Source organism: Cebidichthys violaceus, unplaced genomic scaffold, assembly GCF_023349555.1.
Source record: "Cebidichthys violaceus isolate CVI_PGR_0920_01 unplaced genomic scaffold, fCebVio1.0.p SCAF_26, whole genome shotgun sequence".
Taxonomy (NCBI): Eukaryota; Metazoa; Chordata; class Actinopteri; order Perciformes; family Stichaeidae; genus Cebidichthys; species Cebidichthys violaceus.
Window position 1 is genome coordinate 4,687,578 of NW_027176439.1, and position 17,464 is coordinate 4,705,041.

Genomic DNA, 17,464 nt, shown 5'->3' on the forward strand with positions numbered 1-17,464 from the left:
TGATCTATGAGTCATGCTATGAGTTCAGCTTTGTTTAGTTAATGATTAATTTTTTAGGAGGACATTAAAAAAGGTTCAGGGCACGGCAAGCTTTCAGTCAGACAAACAAGCACGATGAAGCTGGAGCAGCGTCTCTCCGTTTGCGTCCTGCTGGTACTTTGTGTGACATGGAGCGCAAACGGAGGGAACATCTTGGTGTGGTACAGTGAAGGCAGCCACTGGATTAACATGAAGCCTCTGCTGGAGACGCTGATCGACAGGGGACACCAGGTGACGGTTCTGGTCCCGAGCACGTCGATGTTCATGAACACAGGTGAGCCTTCTCGCTTTGCCTACGAACCCTTCAACGTCTCTGTTTCAAAGGAGACCATTGAGGAGTTTGTGAAAGACTTCCTTCACTTCACAATGAATGAGATGGATCATATGAGCTACATACAGATTTTCATCAGAGTCATGGATATAATGAAGGTCAGCTTGAAGAATTCTTTAAAGTTTTTGGACGGCGTGCTGAAATCTGAATCTATCATGAAGAAACTGAAGGAGGGAAAATATGACCTTCTCTTGGCTGACCCCATCTATCCCGGCAGTGAGTTAATAGCAGAGATTTTGGGCATCCCTCTGGTCTTCTCCTTGAGGTTTTCCCTAGCCAACAACTGGGAGAGACACTGTGGTCAGCTCCCTGCTCCTCCTTCCTTTGTCCCCGGGGCTACGAGCAAACTAACTGACAAGATGGACTTCTCTGAGAGAGTGCGGAACTTCCTCTTCTACGCAGTGCAGGACGTCATGCTCGAAAACGTTTTTTGGAAAGAACTCGATAAATATTACTCCGAAGTCAAAGGTGAGTAATAACTATGTAACAACACATTTCTAAGGACCTCATAAAGTCCAATGATTATTGGATTAATTGCAATGCTTTTAAATCCAGAGACCTTTGTCAGCACTTATTTTAAGCAGATGAAATATAAAAATAAGCTATCTGAAGTAATGGTAATACTTTCCAAGGGTCGTCCATTACGTTTGTTTTATGACAGGAACACCCACCAGTGCCTGTGAAGCGATGGGTCGGGCAGATATCTGGTTGATGCGAACCTACTGGGATTTTGATTTCCCTCGTCCTTTCCTCCCCAACTTCAAATTTGTTGGTGGGATTCACTGCAGACCTGCTAAAGCGTTACCAGAGGTAGGGCTGTCTGCACAATATTCCTGACTTCAACAATGAAGAGAATGAGGCATTAAAAAGACAGAAATGAAAAGGCTGGTTGGTTTGTATTGGGATAATGTTATTCTTGCAGGACATAGAGGAGTTTGTGCAAAGTTCTGGAGATGCTGGCATTGTGGTCTTCACTTTGGGATCAATGATCAAGAACATCACGACAGAGAAAGCAAACATGATCGCCTCAGCCCTCGCTCAGATCCCACAAAAGGTCAATCTCTCTATTTTTTTTTCCAGGATTAATTTATTGTCATTGTACAACACAGGGTTGCATAATGAAATTCAGTTATAGTCCCTTTATTATGCACATCAGGAGGAATGTACACAGCAGCAACGAAACACTGGTGTTTTATTTGGGCAGATAATATGGCCATCTAACATTCAAACATTTACTTGAGGGAAACATTGTTCATCTACTTTGACTATATTTGAGCACCAAACATAGTGTCCACCTCCCCCACGTCCGACCAAAGTCCTGCGCAATGTCAGTCCGCCCGGCAAGTACAACAGCCCAATCCGGAATGCCGCGATGGAACAAGGTCTCAGCACAGATGTGGGCACGATAGTCTCCAAGCAGTCCTATGTTATCCATTCCACGTTACTGCACCAGTACTGGATCAGTCAGGAGCAGGCTGAGTAGTAGAACAGTCCTCGGTCCAAGCTCGGCCAGCCTAGCTCTTAATGATGTGCATGCCCCGCCATCACCATATTAACAGAGCTAAAATGAACTTGAATTACCCCCAACTAGACCATGGATGCATAAAGAGAACTGGATACAGCTTTGGAGGCAGCAGGGGTGAGTGAGTCAGACGGCTTTCCTTACTCATAACTCTCACTTTTACTTGCTTTACGGCCGAATCCACATGTAAATGGGATTATAGGTTTTAACATTTCGTCTACACCCAAACAGGGTTTACAGTCACTGAAACAGAGCTTTTGTTGAACTCCGGCCAGGGTGAAGATTTCCAGAAACTCAGTTTTCTAGTGTTCGATGTTGTCTTCTTTGCGAGATGTCACTAATGAGGCGACATGTCAAGCAAGGGCAGCAAAAAAATACATCCATGAACAGTGGACGTGTACAAATGACCTTTCTAACAGGACATTTTAGCCCCAACCTGCCCACTGGCCTTAACAGTACTCGAACAAAATGTTAAGATTGAAAGTAAGTTTCAAGTCTCAAATTGATTTTAATACCACGGTGGCATTCAGACCCCGTCCCCTCTTGCTCACCGGGACTTTACAGCAGGCCACTGCTACTAAAATACTTAGGATGGGTGAAATGTAGAAGTCAAATTTCATGTGTTTATACTATATATATATGTGACGATTAAAATAAAAAGGTGGGAGGTTAGCAGCAACACCTGATTTGCGGTAAACTGCAAGTTACAGTGACGCAGCATTTTTATCAATTTGAATCAAGATAGTACGACAGGGCGTAAGGCTGGGAGAAGAGATTGGATTTTCAAAAACAAACAATAGAACCTAATCACGTTGGATAAATTACTGTGAAGTATTTAAAGTTAAAAAGCAATGTTAGTGTGTTTAATAAGCACTCCTAGTGGTGGATATAATGTTATAACATGTTTGTTTGGAAAAGTGTTAAATCATAAAAGTATAATCATTCTATGTATCAAACTATAAAATACAGTTACTGAATGTTTTGAGGGAAAGAGAGAGACCTTTGAGACAGGCTTTTCAGATCCGAAAACAACTGTATGGTAATGAGATGAGTTGGGTGAGCCGACTTCAGGAATGTGAGGTGTAAACAGTGGGGGAAGGAGATGTATTGATATTGATCAAGCAGAGATGTTAGTGAAGACAGCCCTAAGAAAACATGGGGTTCGGGTACATGCTGTTTTACGAGGAGGAGGACAGGTCGGACCAGAGGACACTATTCAGACATTATGCGGATCACTTAGACCAATGGAGAGCATTGTCAGAGGACAGGAGGAGACAATCGGATTTCAGCCAATCACAAAGCTGATAATGGACTTTTGAAAGTAAACTACTGACTTTTGGGTATAAAAACATTGTTCGGAGAGATGTTATTCAGTTCTTGGCGATCCTCTTTACTGTGAACTGGCGTTTGTAGGCCGGTAGGGTGGGGGGGGGAGTCTTTGAACTCGGTTTCGCGATTCCTTACTGTCGACAGTGTAATTCAGTTTGTAATTGTCTTTTAGCATTTGGAAATTATAAATATTTTTTCATTGTAAGCCGGATCCAGCTGATTTTTCTTAGCGTGACTTCGTTGCTCAAAGAACAACACGAAAGAGCGAGAGGTCCGCGGCCCCCTGCGAGCAGAGGTCTCACTCCACCACATTACCTAACACCACTAGTGAATCGAATCACCAAAGACAATTTCCCAATGAAAAGAACTTATGTTTAGTTATAAAATACAACTACGTTTCCCCTTTATTTAGCATGTATTATTAAATGTACTGCTATGCAGTGTACTATGAAATATAATCAGCACGGTGTTATTTTGAGTGTTTACATTTTTGTTTCTAGGTGCTGTGGAGATACAGTGGAGAAAAACCAGCAACTCTGGGTGCCAACACCAGAATATACAACTGGATCCCTCAGAATGACCTACTGGGTAAGTAGAGCTGTTAGAAAACACAGTAAGAATGTTTTGGTGAAGTTTGTTCTTTGGCATGTCACTTCAGAGACAACCATAACACATTCACAATATGCGTAATTACAAGCTGGTATTTAGCCAGTGAAAAGTGAATTATGCAAACAAAACCACACAATAAAGCAGTGTTCCTATTCCTTCAACATACTAATATTATACATCATGTATTTATCTTTGTAGTTTACTGTTTTTGAAGTTAATATACAAAAAGAAAAAAAAATCAACTTACCTAAACCGTTTTAAACCAACAGGAAAATGTTTAATGGTAGTAGACGTTACTCAAATGTCACTGTCAACTTAAGTAATTAAAAAAAATCCATCTGTTTCATAATCATCCACATATAGTTTTTCATATTATGGACATTTTCCTTCATTTACTTTGTGAATTACATTATGGGACAATCATATCCATCAATAGCACAGGGCTGTTTAGTTTACAGAATTTGTTTGAGAATAATTCCTGTCACTTTTTAAGTGTAAATACAATACATACTCAAAATCTGCTTACAGCTGATTTGGTAAGTTGTATGTAAGTGGGACACAGTTTATGCTTGACTTAATTTCTGTTAAGATAGATAGATAGATAGATAGATAGATAGATAGATAGATAGATAGATAGATAGATAGATAGATAGATAGATAGATAGATAGATAGATAGATAGATACTTTATTCATCCCCAGGGGGAAATTTGTTCATATGAATGCAGAATCTGGCTATGGGACAACATTTTGGTACTGGAAGTGTTCTGGTTTCCGTCTGAGTAGTATTGAACAATCACCTCTGAGTGGACTTTGATTAAATGCAGGTAAAGAGTCTGTTTGGAGAGCAAATGAGGCAGGAGGAATTGGCCGAAATGCAATCCCAGAACCCATCGGCTATCGTCTGACAACGCTTTAGCTTTTTACAATCTTAAAACTAGCTTTTAAAATGGCCACTTGTAAAACAATCAGATCGTAGACGTGTCTCTCAACTCCAACTGGCTTCTCGTACTGTAAACAATGACCAAGCACGGAAGTCTTGGCCTCGATATCCGGTAATAATGGCAGTCGCTTTCAGATGCTAAATTGTTTTCAGACCTGATGGGTTCCAAGATTGAGCCTGACTTGGACCAACAATGACAAAGTGTCTAAGAGGTGAACTAAAAGCACAGATCCATGAAGTAGGGGCCTGTGTGTAGATTTGCCACTTTCTGGAGTTTTTCCAGAATCTTATCGGGATCTGATCTAGCCAGCAAGCCTTTGCCAATGTTCTGTATATGTTGATAGAAGTCATATCATACAGAAGTCAAAAGATGTGCTTTAACTGCCAGTCTTAACTGAAGAGATTCATGTACAGTATGTTTCATGATTTTTAATACCCATATCAGGTCACCCCAAGACCAGAGCTTTCATCACTCATGGCGGCGCAAATGGAATTTATGAGGCCATCTACCACGGTGTTCCCATGGTGGGCATTCCCATGTTCGCTGACCAGCCAGACAACATGGTCCATGTTGAGGCTAAGGGAGCTGCAGTTACTGTAAACTTCAACTTCATGAAGACTGAGGACCTTAGAGATGCAGTCAATACTGTCATCAATGACAAATCGTAAGTTATTTTACTGATTTTCACATTTAGGGTGTTAAAAAGGCAAAGACTGCCTTTCTGGAGAGCTTACATTAATAATCTGTAAGTGATTAAAGACATGCCATAAAGGAGCCATGATGTAAAGTAGTATGACAGAGTTCAATTACCACAGAGTTGCAAGGTCACAAAGAAATTACAAAACCACTGGATGGTCTTTTCCCCGTGTATAATGGCTTTCCTGTTAGATTTGTAAGTTTTAAAATACATGGAACCAAAAATAAATCAACCCTTTTTATTCCCATTCTTGGTAAGGCAAATAAACGTTAGGTATAAAAATTAAAAATACACACCTTAATCCACATTTTCACCTGTATGTCTGCATTGATAGGTACAAGGAGAATGCCTTGTGGCTGTCCAGTATCCACCACGACAGACCAATGAGTCCTCGTGATGAGGCGGTATTCTGGATCGAGTTCACCATGAGAAACAAAGGGGCCGAGCACCTGAGGGTCCAGGCCCATGAGCTCACCTGGTACCAGTATCACAGCCTGGATGTCCTGGCCTTCCTCCTCGCCATTGTTCTGATCCTCGTATTCCTGTTTGTCAAGACCTGCAGTTTCTGCTTCCGGAGGTGCTGTGGCAGAAAGGGAAAGACAAAGAGAAAGACTGAGTAACTGACTGGACTGAGATGTAGCTGGTAAAAAACTGAATGATCAATTCACTGGTTGTCTGGTTAGGCTTGATCTTGTAATGTAACCACAAAGCCCTGGATTGCTATCTGTGTCTTGGGACAACTCTAAAACAAGTAGAAAAGCAAATAAACTCCACAATGTTCAATATTCCCATGAAACGATGTTATGCTATTTGTTACCTTTGCAAGGACATAATGAGATCTGGTTTCCATGAGTGAGTGAGTGAGTGTGTGCATGAATGCATCTCTGTGTCTGTCCACATCTAATCTCGCATACTGCAGCACCAAACTGTGTAATATTTTGGGTGTTCATATAAGGCAAATAAATATGACATTTCCCTGCTGGTACATGTGAGGAGGTTTTAGGGATGGAATCAAGTTAAGAAGTAATGTCTCGCTGTCTTTTCGTACCTGAAACACCTGACATCCAGGTACTCCCATCACTCCCTCACAGCAACTGAAGCGTGTCTCCACTCCACCTGGCACTGTTAACAGTTTCAAAATGTACACAATGATCTGATAGTGTAAGTAAGGTATATAATAACACAATGTTTCTAAAACATAAACCGATGGTACACTCACTTTTCTTTGTAACTCCTTTCCCATAGTGGTAATAGCACTCCTCCTGACGGATGAGCTGAGGAAATAAACCCTCATTCCAAGTACAGCACAGGTTCAGTGTGCCCTCTAGTGATAACATATGAGAAAAGCATAAAGTTGTCTTTCAGGAAATATACAGTTGTGGTCAAAAGTTTACATACACTTGTAAAGAACATAATGTCATGGCTCTCTTGAGTTTCCCCGTTATTTCTACAACTCTGATTTCTCTCTGATAGAGTGATTGGAACAGATACTTCTTTGTCACAAAAAACATTCATGAAGTTTGGTTCTTTCATGACTTTATTATGGGTTAACAGAAAAAGTGATCAAATCTGCTGGGTCAAAAATATACATACAGCAGTGCTAATATTTGGTTACATGTCCCTTGGCCATTTTCACTTCAATTAGGCGCTTTTGGTAGCCATTCACAAGCTTCTGGCAAGCTTCTCGTTGAATCTTTGACCACTCCTCTTGACAGAATTGGTGCAGTTCAGTTAAATTTGATGGCTTTCTGACATGGACTTGTTTCTTCAGCATTGTCCACATGTTCTCAATGGGATTTAAGTCAGGACTTTGGGAAGGCCATTCTAAAACCCTAATTCTAGCCTGATTTAGCCATTCCATTACCACTTTTGATGTGTGTTTGGGGTCATTGTCCTGTTGGAACACCCAACTGTGCCCAAGACCCAACCTTCGGGCTGATGATTTTAGGTTATCTTGAAGAATTTGAAAGGTAATCCTCCTTCTTCATTATCCCATTTACTCTCTGTAAAGCACCAGTTCCATTGGCAGCAAAACAGCCCCACAGCATAATACTTCCACCACCGTGCTTGACGGTAGGCATGGTGTTCTTGGGGTTAAAGGCCTCACCTTTTCTCCTCCAAACATATTGCTGGGCATTGTGGCCAAACAGCTCGATTTTTGTTTCGTCTGACCACAGAACTTTCCTCCAGAAGGTCTTATCTTTGTCCATGTGATCAGCAGCAAACTTCAGTCGAGCCTTAAGGTGCCGCTTTTGGAGCAAGGGCTTCCTTCTTGCGCGGCAGCCTCTCAGTCCATGGAGATGCAAAACACGCTTGACTGTGGACACTGACACCTGTGTTCCAGCAGCTTCTAATTCTTGGCAGATCTGCTTTTTGGTGGTTCTCGGTTGACTCTTCACCCTCCTGACCAATTTTCTCTCAGCAGCAGGTGATAGCTTGCGTTTTCTTCCTGATCGTGGCAGTGACAAAACAGTGCCATGCACTTTATACTTACAAACAATTGTTTGCACTGTTGCTCTTGGGACCTGCAGCTGCTTTGAAATGGCTCCAAGTGACTTTCCTGACTTGTTCAAGTCAATGATTCGCTTTTTCAGATCCATGCTGAGCTCCTTTGACTTCCCCATTGTAGCGTTTGTGAGCGTTTGTATCCAATGAGCCCTATTTAAATGGCCTCAGAGAAGTCACCAGCTGTAGTCACTCATAATCACTCACAAGAAGTTAAGAGGCCATGCTATGAAGCTCATTTCATTGACACAACTTTCTAAGTCACCAAAATTGCTAATTCATGTTGCTGTATGTATATTTTTGACCCAGCAGATTTTGTCACTTTTTCTGTTAACCCATAATAAAGTCATGAAAGAACCAAACTTCATGAATGTTTTTTGTGACAAAGAAGTATCTGTTCCAATCACTCTATCAGAGAAAAATCAGAGTTGTAGAAATAACTGGAAACTCAAGAGAGCCATGACATTATGTTCTTTACAAGTGTATGTAAACTTTTGACCACAACTGTATTTTCACTTACAGACCTGATTGTGCTTCTTATTGTCAGCAGAAAGAAGAGCACAACCAGCATTCTTAGTCTCTTGTTTAGAAGAGATGAATGATATAACACAAATAGAATCTGGGGATCTAGAGTCTGTTTTTTACTTTCCGTTTGTGGATTTCAGGTATAGGTTAAGACATTATTTTTAATACTGACTGTTAACTTTACAACCATTACCTTTTACCTCTAACCCCTTGCCTAGGGTGGGTCCTTTATATAACGTTTCATGTAGGGCAAAGAATAGCTACGAGTCAGAGTTCAGCTTTGTTTAGTTAATGATTATTCTTCTAGGAGCACCTTTAAAAAAAGGTTCAGGGCACAGGAAAGCTTTCAGTCAGACAAACAAGCACGATGAAGCTGGAGCAGCATCTCTCCGTTTGCGTCCTGCTGGTACTTTGTGTGACATGGAGCGCAAACGGAGGGAACATCTTGGTGTGGTACACTGAAGGCAGCCACTGGATTAACATGAAGCCTCTGCTGGAGACGCTGATCGACAGGGGACACCAGGTGACGGTTCTGGTCCCGAGCACGTCGATGTTCATGAACACCAGTGAGCCTTCTCGCTTTGCCTATGAACCCTTCAACGTCTCTGTTTCAATGGAGACCATGGAGGAGTTTTTTGAGGAGTACCTTCACTTCTCCATGTATGAGATGGATCATATGAGCTACATACAGATTTACATCAAATACATAGATCTGATGAAGGTCGACATGCAGTATTCTTTAAAGTTTTTGGACGGCGTGCTGAAATCTGAATCTATCATGAAGAAACTGAAGGAGGGAAAATATGACCTTCTCCTGGCTGACCCCATCTATCCCGGCAGTGACTTATTAGCAGAGATTTTGGGAATCCCTCTGGTCTTCTCCTTGAGGTTTTCCCTAGCCCATAACTGGGAGAGACACTGTGGTCAGCTCCCTGCTCCTCCTTCCTTTGTCCCCGGGGCTATGAGCAAACTAACTGACAAGATGGACTTCTCTGAGAGAGTGTGGAACTTCCTCTTCTACGCACTGCAGGACGTCGTGATTGATTATGTTTCATGGAAAGAACTCGATAAATATTACTCCGAAGTCAAAGGTGAATTACTCAAATACAATACTGTATAACAATTATTTTTTCTATCGACCACTCAAAGTCCATTGATGATTTTGCTTTGGATTCATTGCACTGGTTTTATATACCTTTGTCAACAATTTGATATTTTCAGTAAATATAATGAAAACTGTTAATCTTATTGTTTTATGACAGGAACACCCACCAGTGCCTGTGAGCTGATGGGTCGGGTAGATATCTGGTTGATAAGAACCTACTGGGATTTTGATTTCCCTCGTCCTTTCCTCCCCAACTTCAAATTTGTTGGTGGGATTCACTGCAGACCTGCTAAACCGTTACCAGAGGTAGGGCTGTCTCTACTACCACAGGCCTATTAATAGGTCATTACACAGCCTCCACAGTATTCCTGACTTAAACAATGAAGAGAATGAGGCATTAAAAAGAGAGAAATTAAAATGCTGGATGGTTTGCATTGGGATAATGTTATTCTTGCAGGATATGGAGGAGTTTGTGCAAAGTTCTGGAGATGCTGGCATTGTGGTCTTCACTTTGGGATCATTCATCAAGAACATCACGGCAGAGAAAGGAAACATGATCGCCTCAGCCCTCGCTCAGATCCCACAAAAGGTCAGAACACTACTGTAGGTGTTAGGGTTCTGACATTTGGTTCTCTGTTTGGGCTTTTGTTTTCTTTTACAAAGCAGCAATTATGGTCTGGAGAAAAGGGGATTGCGTCGCTGCGGGGAGTTTGTAGCGTGTGTGCTGCTGTTGGTTTTCCTGCTATGCCAGTTTAGCATAGCGCGCCTCCCAGAACACAGGTGCCTCACCAGGGTACAATGTTGTTCTTCCGTGTGGTGGGCGTGTCAGACAGCACGTTGTGTGTTACGTTGGGTGGGTTGCCATGTTGAGCGCAGTGGCTCCAACGAGAGAACATTATATTTCCCACAGTTTAAGCTTCTGCATTTTCAAAATGCAATAGTATTATTCAAACGTATTGTTTGATTCGTAATGCGTAACCGTGAGCCTCGTACCGAATGGTTCAATATGAATACGTGTATTGTTACGCCCCTAATAACCCGTAGCTGTGGCGTCACAATGAGGTTATTAGGAGGTGGCTCAACTGTAGTAGGATAGCACTGAAGGCCCAGGTATAAAACACACGGCCCGCCACTGACTTTGACTATATTTGAGCACCAATCATCACCAATGCAAACATAGTGTCCACCTCCCCCACGTTCGACCAAAGTCCTGCGCAATGTCTGTCCGCCCGGCAAGTACAACAGTCCAATCCAGAATGCCGCGATGGAGCAAGGTCTCTGCACAGATGTGGGCACAATAGTCTCCAAGCAGTCATCCATCCCACGTTCCTGCAACCGTACTGGATTAATATAAAACACAATTTTATACAATATATATAGTTGGGGGTCCCTGCTCCATCTCTCTATCAGTTTGGGGGTCCTTGGCCTGAAAAGCTTTGAAGACCCCTGGTCTGGGGTATTCCAAATCTGGCGAACATGGATTTCAGCTTTTGGATGACAGTTGCGGATGTGAGGTTGGTGATTGCCAAGGTCGTTCCGGGATAGGATGCGAGAACATCGGCTCCTTTGTATTGGAGCGCTCAAGGCAGATGCTGCAAGATCCTACTTGTGCCTCTATCTGTTTGCACATTCTGGGCCAGAAGAGTACGTCTCTTGCTCGCTGCTTACACTTTTCCATCCCCAAGTGTCCAGTGTGTATGCGTGAAAGCATTTCAGCTCTGAGTGAGTGTGGTACAATGATCTTTTCACCTTTGAGCAGGATCCCGTTTGTCTCTGATATCTCATCCCGATGATTCCAATACTCAACGATGGCAGGCGGACACCTTTTGTTCGACTCAGGCCATCCTGCTTGGATAACTTGTTTCAACATTGAGAGTTGCTCATCTTGTGCTGTGGCGGCTTTGCCATTTTGCGATCACTCACTGGTGCACTGCTGATCACCGTGTGGATTTGTAAATCCATGCCTTCACTTAAGGAGTTGTCAGGACACTCAATCGGCTTTCTGGACAGCGTGTCTGCGACCGGGATTTGTTTTCCAAGCTTGTGTGTAATGGTAATGTCGTACCTTTGTAGTTGCAGTATCATGCGCTGTAGTGGCAGTGCGGCTGCCAAGGGTTTCCGCATGATTGACTCCAGCGGTTTGTGGTCTGACTCGACGATCACCTGTCGTCCGAACAGATATTGATGAAAGTGTCTGCATCCAAAGAGCACTGCGTACAGCTCCTTTTCGATTTGAGCGTAATTTTCTTCGGTTTCGTTTAGTGTCTTGGATGCGTTTGCGACTGGTTTCTCTCCCTGGAGCAAGACTGCTCCTAAGCCGCATTTTGATGCATCGACTTGTAGTTTCGCATCTTTGGGGTGGTCGAAGTATGTAAGCTCTGGGCCGGGCTCCTGTGTTAGCAGGTCTTTCATTTGCTGGAATGCAACGTCTTGATTTGAGTCCCACGTGAATTCACTGTTCTCTTTCAGCAGTTGTCTGAGCGGGGCAATTGTCTCTGAAAGTCTAGGTGCAAACTTGGAGAGGTAGGTGACCATGCCCAGTATGGTCTCCAGCTCTGCTTTGCTGCATGGGGAAGCCATTTCTTTGATTGCCTTGACCTTGTTAGGGTCGGGCTTGATGCCTTCTTGTGTCAGTTTATGTCCAAAATAGCTCACTTCAAATTATACTTTTGTCTTTGTTTAGCTTTATTCCTCTCTCCCTGGTTCTCTCTAGCATGGCGCGCAGGTTGGCATTGTCATCAACTCCCCTCTGAAACTCATCCTGTGCAGAAATGATTCCGAAACGGAGCCTTTTGAACCGATATCTGCCGTAGATGGTGTTAAACGTGGTCAGCATGGATGATTCATGGCTGAGTTTTATCGTCCAGTATCCAGATCTAGCGTCCAGTACACTGAAGTACTGTGCTCCGGCTAGTCTTGGTGTGAGTGACATCATTTAGAGTGGGAAGTGGATAGTGGGGTCTCTGGATAGCTTTGTGTTTAAGGGGCGGGGATCTAAACACACCCTAAGCTTTCCTGTTTTCGTCTTTTCCACTGCCACTAGTGCATTCACTAAATGTACTGCTATGCAGTCTACTATGAAATATAATCAGCACGGTGTTATTTTGAGTGTTTACATTTTTGTTTCTAGGTGCTGTGGAGATACAGTGGAGAAAAACCAGCAACTTTGGGTGCCAACACCAGACTATACGACTGGATCCCTCAGAATGACCTACTGGGTAAGTAGAGCTGTTAGAAAACACAGTAAGAATGTTTTGGTGAAGTTTGTTCTTTGGCATGTCACTTCAGAGACAACCATAACACATTCACAATATGCGTAATTACAAGCTGGTATTTAGCCAGTGAAAAGTGAATTATGCAAACAAAACCACACAATAAAGCAGTGTTCCTATTCCTTCAACATACTAATATTATACATCATGTATTTATCTTTGTAGTTTACTGTTTTTGAAGTTAATATACAAAAAGAAAAAAAAATCAACTTACCTAAACCGTTTTAAACCAACAGGAAAATGTTTAATGGTAGTAAACGTTACTCAAATGTCACTATCAACTTAACTTACATTTTTAAATAAAAAAAAAAATCCAGTTGTTTTATAGTCATCCACATATAGTTTTTTATATTGTGGACATTTTCCTTCATTTACTTTGTGAATTACATTATGGGACAATCATATCCATAAACAGCACAGGGCTGTTTACTTTACAGGCTGATTGTTTTGAGAATAATTCCTGTCACTTTAAAGTGTAAATACAATACAAAACGATTCAAAACCTGTGTACAGTTTCTTTGGTAAGTTGTATGTAATTGGCACACAGTTTATGCTTGACTTAATCTCTGCAAGATATCTACATATAAATGCAGAATCTGGCTATGGGACAACATTTTGGTACTGGAAGTGTTCTGGTTTCCGTTTGGAGTTTGAGTAGTATTGAACAATCACCTCTGAGTGGACTTTGATTAAATGCAGGTAAAGAGTCTGTTTGGAGAGAAAATGAGGCAGGAGGAATTGGCTGAAATGCAATCCCAGAACCAATCGGCTATCGCCTGTGTGTAGATTTGCCACTTTCTGGAGTTTTTCCAGAATCTTATCGGGATCTGATCTAGCCAGCAAGCCTTTGCCAATGTTCAGTATATGTTTATAGAAGTCATATCATACAGAAGTCAAAAGATGTACTTTAACAGCCAGTCTTAACTGAAGAGATTTATGTATGTTTCATGATTTTTAATACCCATATCAGGTCACCCCAAGACCAGAGCTTTCATCACTCATGGCGGCACAAATGGGATTTATGAGGCCATCTACCACGGTGTTCCCATGGTGGGCATTCCCATGTTCGCTGACCAGCCAGACAACATGGTCCATGTTGAGGCTAAGGGAGCTGCAGTTACTGTAAACTTGAACTTCATGAAGACTGAGGACCTTAGAGATGCAGTCAATACTGTCATCAATGACAAATCGTAAGTTATTTTACTGATTTTCACATTTAGGGTGTTAAAAAGGCAAAGACTGCCGTTCTGGAGAGCTTACATTAATAATCTGTAAGTGATTAAAGACATGCCATAAAGGAGCCATGATGTAATGTAGTATGACAGAGTTCAATTGCCACGGAGTTGCAAGGTCACAAAGAAATTACAAAACCACTGGATGGTCTTTTCCCCGTGTATAATGGCTTTCCTGTTAGATTTGTAAGTTTTAAAATACATGGAACCAAAAATAAATCAACCCTTTTTATTCCCATTCTTGGTAAGGCAAATAAACGTTAGGTATAAAAATTAAAAATACACACCTTAATCCACATTTTCACCTGTATGTCTGCATTGATAGGTACAAGCAGAATGCCTTGTGGCTGTCCAGTATCCACCACGACAGACCAATGAGTCCTCGTGATGAGGCGGTATTCTGGATCGAGTTCACCATGAGAAACAAAGGGGCCGAGCACCTGAGGGTCCAGGCCCATGAGCTCACCTGGTACCAATATCACAGCCTGGATGTCCTGGCCTTCCTCCTCGCCATTGTTCTGATCCTCGTATTCCTCTTTGTCAAGACCTGCAGTTTCTGCTTCCGGAGGTGCTGTGGCACAAAGGGAAAGACAAAGAGAAAGGCTGAGTAACTGACTGGACTGAGATGTAGCTGGTAAAAAACTGAATGATCAATTCACTGGTTGTCTGGTTAGGCTTGAACATGTAATGTAAACACAAAGCCCTGGATTGCAATTTGTGTCTTGGGACAACTCTAAAACAAGTAGAAAAGCAAATGAAACACTCAGAAAATCACTCCACAATGTCCAATATTCCCATGAAATGATGTTGGGCAACTTTTCCTCTCAACCAGCCCCCCTGACCTGTGGGGTACCGCAGGGGTCCATTTTGGGTCCACTACTGTTCTCACTGTACATGCTGCCTCTTGGATCCATTTTCCAGAAACATCTCTCATCTCATCTCATCTTCAACCGCTTATCCGTGATCGGGTCGCGGGGGCAACAGGCTCCAGCAGGGGACCCCAAACTTCCCTTTCCCGAGCCACATCAGCCAGCTATGACTGGGGGATCCCGAGGCGCTCCCAGGCCAGTTTGGAGATATAGTCCCTCCACCTGGTCCTGGACCTCCCTCGGGGTCTCCTCCCAGCCGGTCGTGCCTGGAACACCTCCCTAGGGAGGCGCCCAGGTGACATCTTTACCAGATGCCCGAACCACCTCAACTGGCTCCTTTCCACACAAAGGAGCAGCGGCTCTACTCCGAGTCCTTCACGGATGACTGAACTTCTCACCCTATCTCTTAGGGACACGCCAGCCACCCTCCTGAGGAAACCCATTTCGGCCACTTGTACCCGCAATCTAATTCTTTCGGTCATGACCCAGTCCACATGACCATAGGTGAGGGTAGGAACGAAGATTGCCCGGTAGATGGAGAGCTTTGCCTTGCGGCTCAGCTCTCTTTTCGTCACAACGGTGCGGTAGAGCGACTGCAATACCGCCCCAGCTGCTCCGATTCTCCGGCCAATCTCACGTTCCATTGTTCCCTCACTCGCGAACAAGACCCCGAGGTACTTCAACTCCTTCACTTGGGGTAAGGACTCATTCCCTACCCGGAGTGGGCAATCCACCGGTTTCCTGCTGAGAACCACGGCCTCAGATTTAGAGGTGCTGATCCTCATCCCAACCGCTTCATACTCGGCTGCGAACCGATCCAGTGACATAACATTTCTTATCACCTCTATGCCGACGACATTCAAATATACCTTCCCCTCAAACCTGGAACTGCCTCAATAAATTCTTTAATGTGCTGCCTGGCATATGTCAAAAGCTGGCTCTCGCTAAATTTTCTATGCCTCAATGAAGGTAAAACAGAGATTATGGTAATAAATCCCTCTCGCCTTTCATCTGCTATACCGGACAATCCCTCATTGTGTCTTGGCCTCATGACAACCCACTGCAAAGTCCGTGTATCATTTATATTGGACCTCCAAGTTGCGTCGGTGGTCAAAGTCAGCTTCTTTCAGCTAAGACTCTTAGCTAAAGTCAAAAGACCTGGAGAAAGTTATCCATGCTTTTATCACCTCCAGGCTGGACTATTGTAATTCTTTGTATGCTGGAATCGGCAAAAAAACTTCTATCACGCCTTCAGTTAGTGCAGAACTCTGCAGCGAGACTTTTAACTGGTACACACAGGCGTGAACACATTTCACCGATTTTAAAATCCCTTCATTGGCTACCTGTAGAGTACAGAATTCATTTAAAAATGTTGTTATTTGTTTTTAAGTGTTTAAATGGCGCCGCCCCAGTTTATCTGTCTGACCTGCTGCTGCCCTAAACCCCACCTCGCTCACTACGATCTCTCGGCCAACAGCTTTTAGTTGTTCCGAAAACAAAAATGACAACCCGGGCCGACCGGTCCTTCTCTGTCGCTGCCCCTAAGCTCTGGAACAACCTTCCCCTTCATATTAGGTTGTCATCCACTTTACCAAAGTTTAAAAGTCCTATTTCCTTTCCTTGGCCTATCACCTTTGATCTTAACATGGCACTTTTGTGTGATTTGTGTCAGTTTGTCTTGATTTTAATGTCACTTCCTGTTATTAATCAAGTCTTTGTTTGTATGACTGTATATCTACTGTATGTGCAGCACTTTGGGCAACCTTTGTTGTATTTTAAAAGTGTGCTATATAAATACATTTTGATTGATTGATTATGCCATTTGTTACCTTTGCAAGGACATAATGAGATCTGGTTTCCATGAGTGAGTGATACTGTCATCAATTGACTGCTGACTGCTCCTTCACTAATCTCAACCAGCCCCCGGTCGGCTTGGAGCCACTAGTGATCACACAGCTGAGTGCATCGCGGAGCCACAGGCTGTGTTTGAAAACGCATACTAACGCAGCTACTGCATACTACATACTCAATCAGTGTGTACTGCATTCTGCCCTCCTAAATGAATGATTCAGTAAGATTTTACCAGCAGACAGTTCACCGTCACGTCTCTGAAAACCGTGTAGCTAATTCCCAAACAGGCATTATTTGGTTAAACAGACCACATATTGGGAATCTAAACAGTTCTTGCATTAAAAAAATGAAACTTAATAGAGTCAGTAGACTTGAAGATTGAATAAATACGTCATGTTGCAGTTATGCCAATAAAACGCACTGAGACCAACAAACCAAAAATTATATTTAATCAAACATTGCAGCAGTGGTCGTTGGAGACAATCTTGGTAGCGATTTGCACCATACTGAGTGCAAGTTGTGTTATCACCATGAAGTCAGGACAGAAGTCCCTACATGACTGAGCTATGAGTCATGCTATGAGTTCAGCTTTGTTTAGTTAATGATTCATTTTTTAGGAGGACATTAAAAAAGGTT

General features: G+C 42.8%; 1 protein-coding gene across 2 annotated transcripts; it reads left to right on the plus strand.

Annotated features, from left to right (window-relative positions):
- Positions 1–93: 93 nt before the first annotated feature.
- On the plus strand, positions 94–16,787 carry LOC137879862 (UDP-glucuronosyltransferase 2A1-like). 2 transcript variants are annotated; one of them, XM_068720796.1, is made up of 7 exons: positions 109–838; positions 8,964–9,590; positions 9,762–9,910; positions 10,062–10,193; positions 12,735–12,822; positions 13,847–14,066; positions 14,434–16,787. In XM_068720796.1, the coding sequence occupies exons 1-7, from the start codon at positions 115–117 to the stop codon at positions 14,717–14,719; spliced, it is 2,226 nt and encodes a 741-aa protein (XP_068576897.1). In that variant the 5' UTR covers positions 109–114; the 3' UTR covers positions 14,720–16,787. The 2 variants fall into 2 exon arrangements, with proteins under 2 accessions (XP_068576896.1, XP_068576897.1); XM_068720795.1 differs by lacking the exons at positions 8,964–9,590; positions 9,762–9,910; positions 10,062–10,193; ... (1 more) ...; positions 13,847–14,066; positions 14,434–16,787 and adding exons at positions 1,032–1,180; positions 1,293–1,424; positions 3,722–3,809; positions 5,217–5,436; positions 5,804–6,265 and having other exon boundaries at positions 94–838.
- Positions 16,788–17,464: the final 677 nt, after the last annotated feature.